At 35.5% G+C, this 11,526-nt stretch overlaps 1 protein-coding gene across 1 annotated transcript; it reads right to left on the reverse strand.

The window, feature by feature from the left end:
* Nucleotides 1-7,693: 7,693 nt before the first annotated feature.
* On the reverse strand, nucleotides 7,694-10,719 carry LOC137634845 (uncharacterized protein DDB_G0283697-like). Its single transcript, XM_068367398.1, has 3 exons — nucleotides 10,532-10,719; nucleotides 10,143-10,267; nucleotides 7,694-8,016 (listed from the first exon to the last, which is right to left on the reverse strand). The coding sequence occupies exons 1-3, from the start codon at nucleotides 10,717-10,719 to the stop codon at nucleotides 7,694-7,696; spliced, it is 636 nt and encodes a 211-aa protein (XP_068223499.1).
* Nucleotides 10,720-11,526: the final 807 nt, after the last annotated feature.

The raw sequence follows: 11,526 nt of genomic DNA on the forward strand, positions 1-11,526 counted from the left end.
AAATTCAATTGCTCCCTTTAGGTCCTTCATTTCAGTTGGCAGTTTATTATAAAGTCTAGGCGCACAGTAGCTAAAAGCCCTTTCACCAAATTTACTATTTGTTCTTGGTTCAGATAGCCTATGTGTATATTTTTCAAGGTCAATAACCTCTTAAGTACTTTTTGTAACTTATTAGGTTATAAAATGCATTTAAGAACCCATTTAAAAATTGTAGGTTATATGCCACTAGAGGATTTGGGTTTGCTATTCAAATTCAAAACTCTAAGTTTTAGTGAATACGGAAAATGAAAAGGTAAATCGCCAAGGTCAAGTTCATAGTCTCCCTTAAAACAAGGACAATCATTTTATTATGTTCATATATTATAATACTTTACTATTTTGGGTGTTTACCATTAACTTAGTAATTTGTTAAGGCTGTTCAAAGTTAGTTTCACAGAAGGTTGAGTTTAACTGGTTCTTTGAAAAGTAGTTACTTTTATTGGTCAAGTTCATAGTCTCCCTTAAAACAAGGACAATTATTTTATGTTCATATATTTTAATACTTTACTATTTTGGGTGTTTACCATTAACTTAGTAATTTGTTAAGGCTGTGCAAAGTTAGTTTCACAGAAGATTGAGTTTAACTGTTTCATTGAAAAATAGTTACTTTATTTTAAGGGCTGCTTTTGTGGTCCTATACGGCAGGGGAACCCTACTCTCTAAAGCAGTGGTTCCCAAACTGGGGGGCGCGCCCCACTAGGGGGGCGTGAGGACGATACAAGGGGGGCGTGAAGTCATCTGCTCGAAATTACTTGTTTAATAGAATACTAAAAACATTAAAAGAACAAATATCTGTCATTACATACATGCATCCATCTCACTAAATTTGACCAGAAATTGTGCCTTAGTCTCATAATTATTTCCAAATGTTATATGCCATGTTTTCAAATTATCTATTCTTAAAATTGCAACTCAATTTTGCCAATTTGCTAATGTTCAAACTTTTTTTCGCTCACTTTGAACCAAATGTTTCGTTTTTAGTTACTGGAATGTACTATTATTTGTTTGAGTGGCTTTCATTATTAAAATGTAATACAAACAGAAATCTGTTTTCCTGTACAATGCTAAGAAATAAATGTAAGAATCATTTCATATAAATAAAAAGAGGAGTGGGGGCGTACGGGTCTACTGGAAGCAAAAAGGGGGCGTCAGGTAAGATAGTTTGGGAACCACTGCTCTAAAGGATCATTTCAGTCATTTTATCATCTGCATTCCATTGCATTCAGCATACATATTAGTTGTTATGGCTTTTAAAAGGACCCGTCCCCAGAGGGTTGGAGTTAAATAATAATAATAATGATAATAATAATCTTTATTTCAGCAGAAGCTATATACAGAGTTACAATAAGGGTACAGTGATCTTACACTTTTGACATCGGTAAAAAAAAGATGAGATATGCAATAAAATCAGTGATATATTATAAACATCAATTAGCAGGTCGACAACGAGTTCTAAGGTCTGGATAATAAAATCACAATAGCAATAACGCTTAATAATGATGATACCATACATATTAGCAAACAAAAAGGAGAGGGAGAAATAAAAAAAAAGAAAAAAAATGGAGATGACAATGATAAATATGTTAGAACAGAAATTGCTTGAATAATGAAAGAACACTGGGGAGGGAACAAAAAAATCTAGTCACTGAGCAGGTGGTGTGAAGGAAATACAGGACATCCAGACAATGTTTTATACCAATTAGTAGATTTTGTTATATAGGTACGAATATGGACGATGTATGAAACAGTTTTCATATCAAGTTTATATTGGAATTATAATTTGGGTAATTTGAAGAAACACTGTCAGTATTAGAAAACATTTACATTCGACGTAATGGAATGAATTTTATATTCCAAAACAAGACAATAATTGACTTACAGTAGACGTGGCAGTAATTTGGGAACTCGTAATGTTGAAATTGCTGTTATTAGGTTATTATAAAAATTTTTTATAATTTGGGTAAATTGATGAAACTCTGTCAGTATTAGAAAACATTTACATTCGACATAATGGAATGAATTTTATATTCCAAAACAAGACAATAATTGACTTACAGTAGACGTGGCAGTAATTTGGGAACTCGTAATGTTGAAATTGCTGTTATTAGGTTGTTATAAAAAATGTATATAAAATACCAACCCAATTGTAGGTTATTCATAATCTGCCAGACGTAAAATATATCTTATATAACACAGTACACTTGAAATGCTAGATAATGCTGGCTGGTATTTATAAAGCAAAGTTTTTTTTTCTATCCCGCACTTCAATTTGCCGAGAAAAAAAAACCAGTCTTAAGTTTTAAATTCACTACAGTTTAGACGTAACGTATACTTATGATTTATGATTGTACTCCAAATGCTAGATAATACTGGCCGGTATTTATAAAGCAAATTTTTTTTTTTCTTAATTCCACACTTCAAGTTTTAAAGTCTTAAATTCTCTAACTTATAATTCATAATTATATTCCAAATGCTAGATAAAACTGGCCGGTATTTATAAAGCAAACTTTTTTTTCCCCACACTTCAAGTTTTAAAGTCTTAAATTCACTGTAGTTTATCCTTCCTTTCTAAATGTAAAGCAAACTTGCTGAATAACCTGTAGGAACCATGAAAGCATTTCTTCCTACGTTGTCAAGACTCTTTTGTTAGTTTCAAAGACTTTCATTCAAACTGTGTCTGCACTTTTTTTTTTTTGGGGGGGGGGTTCTGTAGTCTCTCTCCCCTGGTGCCTAGGTGGGCTGTAAACAGCTCTTTATACCAGAGGAGCCACTCGTTTAATTTGGGGCTAAGTTATCTCTCGGAATTTGCTTAGAAAGACTTTATTTTTAGTTTGTGACCAGCATAAATTGCGATGATTTATATGTATGTGTTTATGTATTTATATCTGTATATATTAATATAAATGTGTGTATATTCATATACTTTATATATTTATGTAGGCGAGTATTGTGTGTATAATATATATATATATATATATATAATATATATATATATATATGATTATATATATATATATATATATTATATATATATATATATATATAATGTGGTGTGCACACATACGGTATGTGATTATATCTATCTATCTATCTATCTATATATATATATATATATATATATTTTGGTTTATTTATATATATATACATATATATATATATATATATAAATGTATATATTTATACATGTATATATATATATATACATATATATATATATATATATAAGCAAGACGTTCAACTACTCGGTCTTTCCCCGTCCCTCGGGTTCTTGGGAGAATGGGAGGGAGTTAGAAACCTTGAATCTGTGCTTGTGTGCGTGCATGTCTGAATATTTAGCCGTCATCTTTGCCGGGTCGCGTACACGAGTGTTATAAATATCCAGTTGGTTTTTGCCTTCAAAATTTTATTGGAAAAGCGAATGAAAAATAACTCATCTCTCTCTCTCTCTCTCTCTCTCTCTCTCTCTCTCTCTTTCATTTCCGTTAGCTTAGCCATCTCATTCTTCGCTCTGTTTTTTCTCCTTTTCCCTTTTTGTTTTTACTGATTTGATTTTTTACTTTTTGTTGAAATCCCTTTTCAGTTTTTTCTCTTCGGTTTTCCCTGTTTACGTTATTTTCTGTTCGTTTTTCCCTTTTTTCCCTTTTTCCCCGTTTTTATTTTTTTTTTAGTTTTCCCCGTTTTTCCTTTGTTTTCTGATTATTTCCAATTTTTCCAATTGTTTTTAACCTGTTTTTCCCCATTTTCCTTTTTCCCTTTTTCCCTTGTTGTTATCCTCTGCTTATTTTCCCTTTTTCTGTCTTTTTCCCTGTTTTAGTTTTCCCGTTTTCCTCTGTTGCTTTTCCCCAGTTTTTCCCCCTTTTTCTCCTTTGTTATCCACTTTTTTTCCCATTTTGTTTTATGTTTTTCCCCATTTTCCCATTTCCCTTTTTGTTATCCTCTGCTTTTCTTTTTTTCCGGCCTTTTCCCTGTTTTGTTTTTCCCTGTTTTGTTTTTCCCTGTTTTCCTCTTTTGCTTTTCCCCAGTTTTTCCCCTTTTTTCCTTCATTTCTACCCTGCCCTTTCCTCCCCGATGTTTTACCCTAATGTCCTTTCGGCATTTTCGGCAGCCCTTTTCCCATTACCCTCACTCTTACCATTTCCCCCCATTTTTTCATCCTTGACTCTTAGGCACTTCCTCACAAACGGATCTCTCCTCTCCCTACCTCTCTCTCACTCTCCCTACCTCTCTCTCCCTCTCCCTCCCTCCCTCTCTCTCCCTCCCTCCCTCCCTCCCTCTCTCTCTACCATTACTCCTTTCCTATACCATCACAGCATCATCATCATCATTATCCCCTCTGGCACTTCTACTCTTTAGCGTTCCTTATTTCTTAGCCTTTTTCTTCCCCCTCTTTTTTTGTGTCTTTTTCCATTTGTCCTGGGGTAATGGCTCTCTTGGCAACGAAGAAGAAGAAGAAGAAGAAGAAGAAGAAGAAGAAGAAGAAGAAGAAGAAGAAGAAGAAGAGGAGGAGGAGGAGGAGGAGGAGGAAGAGGAAGAGGAGAAGGAAGAGGAGAAGGAGGAGGAAGAGGAGAAGGAGGAGGAGGAGGAGGAAGAGGATGTTGATACCGAGTAGGTAAAGTCCTCAGTGTCAGGTCATACTTATCTTAGATGCTTAAATTTATAGACGTCTTATGTCTAAGGTTGGTTGCAGAAAGTGTACTTCGATCCAAGCGATCGGTTGATATTGAAATTACGTGTTTTATTTTTTTATTTATTATATTGCGTTTTATATTGCATTTTCCAATATATGTATTCTGTATGATAGAGTAATTGTCTTGTTATATATATATATATATATATATATATATATAATTTTTTTTCAACTTTTATAACTTCCGTTTGCTAATATATATCTTCCCTATATGATAAAGAGCAAATCTCTCTCTCTCTCTCTCTCTCTCTCTCTCTCTCTCTCTCTATTATATATGTATTTATTTATTTATTTCTTGTCACGCTGAGCAGCAACCAATCGGAAACAACAATCTCCCACAAATTACCGCGCTAGGACATTTAAGGCTTCTAGCTTGAGATAATAAGAAAAAGTTTGAAAATTTATTTTTTATTTTTACGTAAATTGCTATGAACTACGTTGTTTTAAATTTGTATCAACTTAACTACAGGTTTCAAGGTAGTAACCACGCTAGAACTTTTAAGTTTATAAGCTTCTCTAATTTCCAGTTTGATTTGAAAAGAATGCTCAAGCTGAAGTGCTTTCAACTGGATTGAGTAAGAAACTAGTCAGCTTAAAACTGCTCAGCACTTTGTAAGGAAACCCTCACTCGATTTGGAATACCAAATATATTAACAGGGACTTATCAAGTAACTCAATTATTATGGGCAAATTAACTGGTTTACATTAACGAGGTGTAGAATGTTTGGGTAAGATATTTTCGTGCATGTATGCCTGATCTTCAGAGAAAGTATACATTAAGTAAGAAGATACATAAGGGCCTTTCTGAAGTAGTTGGTCTATCCTTCCTCTCCCCAGATACGATGATACATAGGCACAACATTTCCCTTCTCTTAACCCCCTTAACCTCAAGTCTCTTAGTATCCTTGTCCTAACCCCAAGCCCTCTTCTCTTAGTTCCCTTCTCCTAGTTCCCTTCTCCTAACCCCCTAACCTCAAGCCCTCATCTCTTAGTACCCATCTCTTAACCCCCTTAACCTCAAGCCCTCTTCTCTTAGTGCCCTTCTCTTAACTTCCTTAACCTGGTCGCTTAGTACCCTTCTAACCTCAAGCCCTCTTCTCTTAGTACCCTTCTCTTAACCCCCTTAACTTCAAGCCTTCTCTTAATACCCTTCTCTTAACCTCCTTCCCTTAATCCCCCAACCCCGCCACTTAACCCATCGAAGTTCTCCACTTAATCCCCCTTTCCCTTAATCCCCCTTTCCCTTAATCCCCCTTTCCTTAATTCCCGTCCCTTAATCCCCATTTCCCGTAATCCTCATTTTCCTTAGGCCCCATCTCCTTAATCCCTTTCCTTGAATCTCCATTGCCTTAATCCCCATCTCCTTAATCCCCATCTCCTTAATCCCTTTCCTTGAATCTCCATAACCTTAATACCATAACCTTAATACCATAACCTTAATACCATAACCTTAATCCACCTCCCTTAACCTGCCTCCCCTTAACCTTAATCCGCCTTCCGTAACACGGCCACCCTAATCTGCCTCCCTTTAATCCTCCTCCCTTAATCCACCTCCCCTTATCTGCCTCCCTCTAATCAGAGTCCCTTAACCTGTCCCCGTAATCTGCCTCCCTTTAATCAGCCTCCTTTAACCTGTTACCCTAATTTGTCACTTTAATCCGCCTCCTTTAACCTGTTCCCCTAATTTGTCTCCATTTAATCCGCCTCCCTTAACCTTTCCCCGTAATCTACCTTCCTTTAATCTGCCTCCCTTAACATGTCCCCTAATATGCCTCGCTTTAATCCGCCTCCCTTAACCTGTCCCCGTAATCTGCCTCCCATTATTCAGCCTCCCGTAATCTGCCTCCCTTTAATCAACCTCCCTTAACCCCCTCTCATTATCGACCTCCCTTAATCCACCTCTCATTAATCAACCTCCCTTAATCCGTCTCCCCTTAACGTACCTCACGGTAATCATCTCCAATTAACCCCCTCTCCTTAACCCTCCGTCTTTCCACCATCTCTTCATCTCCAGCCTCTCCCCCCTCCCCTTAATCTCCAGTCTCTCCCCTCCCCTTAATATCCAGTCTCTCCCCTCCCCTTAATATCCAGTCTCTCCCCTCCCCTTAATCTCCTGTTTCCTCCCCTCCCCTTAATCTCCTCTCACATTCCCCTTAATCTCCTGTCTCACATTCCCCTTAATCTCCTGTCTTTTACATTCCCCTTAATCTCCTATCTCTCACATTCCCCATAATCTCCTGTTTCTCACATTCCCCATAATCTCCTGTCTTTCACCCTTCCCTTAATCTCCTGTCTTTCACATTCCCCTTAATCCTCTGTCTCTCACCTTCCCCTTAATCCTCTGTCTCTCACCTTCCCCTTAATATCCGGTCTCTCACCTTCCCCTTAATATCCGGTCTCTCACCTTCCCCTTTAATCTCCAGTCTCCAATCCCCTTAATCTCCAGTCTCTCCCCTCTCTCTTTAATCTCCAGTCTCTCCTCCTCCCCTTAATCTCCAGTCTCTCCCCTCCCCTTAATCTCCCGTCTTTCCCTTTCCCTTAATCTCCAGTCTCTCCCCTCCCCTTAATCTTATGTCTGTCCCCTTCCCCTTAATCTCATGTCTTTTACCTTCCCCTTAATCTCATGTTTCACATTCCCCTTAATCTCCTGCCTCTCACATTCCCCTTAATCTCTGTCTCTCACATTTCCCTTAATCTCCAGTCTTTCACCTTCCCCTTAATCTCCAGTCTTTCACCTTCCCCTTAATCTCCTGTCTTTCACCTTCCCTTAATCTCCTGTCTCTCACCTTCCCTTAATATCCTTCTTTCACCTTCCCCTTAATCTCCAGTCTCTCCCCCTCCCTAATCTCTTGTCTCTCACATTCCCCTTAATCTCCTGTCTCTCCCCTCCCCTTAATCTCCAGTCTCCCTCTCTTTAATCTCCAGTCTCTCCCCCCTCCCCTTAATCTCCAATCTCTCCTCCTCCCCTTAATCTCCAGTCTCTCCTCCTTCCCTTAATCTCCAGTCTCTCCTCCTCCCCTTAATCTCCAGTCTCTCCCCCTCCCTTAATCTCCAGTCTCTCCTCCTCCCCTTAATCTGCCCCTTAACCGCCTTTTCATCTCCTTGCAATGCAGTCTCTCGACGACGAACTTGGCAGCAATTGCGGATTGAGCCTGGTCTGTCGTAAACATCAAGCAGTTCATTACGGCGAAGCTGTAAACTAGCATCAAATGACTCAACTTTGCCCGACTGACGACGTCTCTTGATATCTTTGCGAGGTCGAAGTGAGCCCCGTATGGGACGGACAAAGTCTTGGGAGGGAATTTTGATTCTGGGAGTTTATTACGTGAACTAGGCTTTATATTATTACTATCATTATCAACAATGTCATTATTATTATTGTTGTTATGATCATCGTCATTATCCTCACCCTCACAATCGTCATTGTCATTGTCATTGTCATTGTCATTGTCATTATTATTATTATTATTATTATTATTTTTATTTTTATTTTTACTATTATTACTATTATCAATTTTATTATTATTACTATTATTAATTTTATCATTGTTGCTTGATGAGCTACAACCTTAGTTGGAAAAGCAAGATGCTATGAGCCCAATGGCTCCAACAGGAAAGCAGCCCAATGAGGAAAGGAAATATGTAAATAAATAAGCTACAATGGAGTTGGGTGTATATCTTATCAATGAGTGGTTGAAAAATAGCATTTTGAGGGTGGAAATTTGTCAAACGGTTGTATAATGGTAGTTAAATAATTATCTATTCGAATAAAATTAATTTAGATTAAAAAGAGCTATGTATTTTCGCTTTTAATTTTCTTGTAGCCTTTAAAATATGAGCGGTTCATTAATTGATCGTAATTACCTCCGCCCACGAGGTTGGAAGGAGGTTATGTTTTACCCCCTGTTTGTATATTTGGTGTGTGTGTGTTGTTTGTGAACAGCTTCCTGCCACAATTTTAATCGTAGAGTAATGAAACTTGCAGGGATTAACTGTTATGTTAAAAGGTAGAAATTCTAAAAATTTTGGAAGGTCAAAGGTCAAGGTCAAGGTCGAGGTCGAGAATAAGCTGCCACGGCGGTGGCCTGTGCTCTACTGAGTTCCCCTCTAGTTTTAGCTGGATCATTATATAAAATGGGTTTGCAAAGGAGGCCTATAGGAAACATGTTATCGCCACTAAGGCATATGGCCTATGATATATATATATATATATATATATTATATATAATAATATATATAATATGATATATATATATATATATATATATGATTATATATATAATATATATATATTTTAGTATATATATATATATTATATATATATATATATTATTTATATATATATATATATATATATGTATATATATAAAGTATATATATTATATATAAATATATATATTATATATATAAATATATATATTATATATATAAATATATATACATATATAAATATTTATATATATAGATATATATATTATATATATAAATATATATATATATATATATATATATATATATAAACACAATGCAAGTCCTACTAAGTAGTTTGCATTAAAGCGAAGATGGTTGCATTTTTTTAGCTGCTCTTAAATGAAACGCACATTAGAACCTCTTGGCTTTAGTTACTATTTTTTTGAGTTTGTATATAATAAATTCCTGTAATTAAAAGATTTTTTGAGGGACGCTGGTTTATTGGCCATCTTTGGTTAGACATTTTCCTTTCTTTGGTTAGACGTTTTCCTTTCTTTGGTTAGACGTTTTCTTTTCTTTGGTTAAACGTTTTCCTTTCTTTGGTTAAACGTTTTCCTTTCTTTGGTTAGACGTTTTTCCTTTCTTTGGTTAGACATTGTCCCTTCTATAGTTAGACATTTTTCCTTTCTTTGGTTAGACATTTTCCTTTCTTTGGTTAGACGTTTTTCCTTTCTTTGATTAGATATTTTCCTTTATTTGATTAGACGTTTTCATTTCTTTGGTTAGACGTTTTCCTTTCTTTGGTTAGACGTTTTTCTTTCTTTGGTTAGACATTGTCCCTTCTATAGTTAGACATTTTTCCTTCTTTGGTTAGACATTTTCCTTTCTTTGATTAGATATTTTCCTTTTCTTTGATTAGACGTTTTCCTTTTTTGGTTAGACATTTTCCTTTCTTTGGTTAGACATTTTCCTTTTTTTGATTAGACATTTTCCTTTCTATGGTTAGACATTTTCCTTTCTATGGTTAGACTTTTTTCCTTTCTTTGGTTAGACATTTTCCTTTCTTTGGTTAGATATTTTCCTTTCTTTGGTTAGATATTTTCCTTTCTTTGATCAGACATTGCCCCCTTCTTTGGCTAGACATTTTCCCTTCTTTGGTTAGACGTTTTCCCTTTCTTTGATCAGACATTGCCCATTCTTTGGCTAGACATTTTCCCTTCTTTACCTAAAACATTTTCCATTCTTTGGTTCAATTTTTGTGCAAGGTTTTCATCCCCTTCCAAGGTACTTGGAGGATCCACCTTTTTCATCAACGGAGTCTTCAAGACTGACTTTGCAGCTGAGGGTTGACTGATGGGAAAAAATGGGAAAATAGAGAAAATAAATCCCATCTTCTTCTTCTCTCTTCTTCTTCTTCTCTTCTTCTTCTTCTTCTTCTGTCTTTCTTCTTCTTTATCTTGATCTTCTTCTGTCTTTCTTTTCTTCTTCTGTCTTTCTTTTTCTTCTGCCTTTCTTCTTCTTCTGCTTTTTTTTCTTCTGCTTTCTTCTTCTTCTGCCTTTCTTCTTCTTTTTTGATCTTCTTCTGTCTTACTTCTTCTTCTTCTTCTGTCTTACTTCTTCTTTTGTCTTACTTCTTCTTCTGTCTTACTTATTCTTCTGTCTTCCTTTTTCTTCTCCCTTTCTTCTTCTGTCTTCTTCTTCTTCTGCCTTTCTTCTTCTGTCTTCTGTCTTCTTCTTCTTCTGCCTTTCTTCTTCGTTATCTTCTGCCTTTCTTCTTCTTTATCTTCTTCTCCTTCTGCCATTCTTCTTCTACTTCCTCTTCCCTTTCTTTTTTCTTCTTCTTCTTCTGCCTTTCTTTTCGCTCCCTGGCTTCTTGACAGAATCGAAGGTAGTCTCTCTCTCCAGCTGATCAGAAGCCGAACCTTAATGGATCGCTCGTTTCTTCATTAGCTATCGTTCACTCTTATCCACCCAGACAAGGGCAATGGCTGCTGATGATTAATGGATTCGAGTCCATTGTCGTCTGAAACGAATGGGGTTCCATGAGAATGTACTAATCTACCAAGCTAATTAAGGAATCTAATTCCATCTCCATCACAATCACAAGATGCTCTTTTTCGAACCCCCTTTTTCCTTATACTTTTTTCCTTATACTTTTTTTCCTTATACTTTTTTTCCTTATACCTTTTTTCCTTATACTTTTTTTCTTATACTTTTTTTCTTATACTTTTTTCCTTATACTTTTTTCCTTATACTTTTTTTTATACTTTTTTGCCTTATACTTTTTTTTTCACTTTTTCGTAAGTCCTCACCTGCTATCCCTTTTATTTTTAAATGAGTCTTTTACTATAGTAATGGTTTATTGTATTTTGTTAAAAGATATAAAATATTTTTTTATTTATTTTTTTTTTTATTCTTCCATTCTTTCGTAAAGTCCTCACCTGATATGGTTTTTTAAATGAGTCTTTACTATAGTAATGGTTTATTTTATTTTGTTAAGATATAGAAATTTTTATATTTTTAATTTTTTTTTTTATTCTTCTACTCTTTCGTAAATTCCTCACCTGATATGGGGTTTTTTAAAATGAGTCTTTTACTATAGTAATGGT

This window comes from Palaemon carinicauda, chromosome 45 (assembly GCF_036898095.1).
Source record: "Palaemon carinicauda isolate YSFRI2023 chromosome 45, ASM3689809v2, whole genome shotgun sequence".
In the NCBI taxonomy this organism is placed as follows: Eukaryota; Metazoa; Arthropoda; class Malacostraca; order Decapoda; family Palaemonidae; genus Palaemon; species Palaemon carinicauda.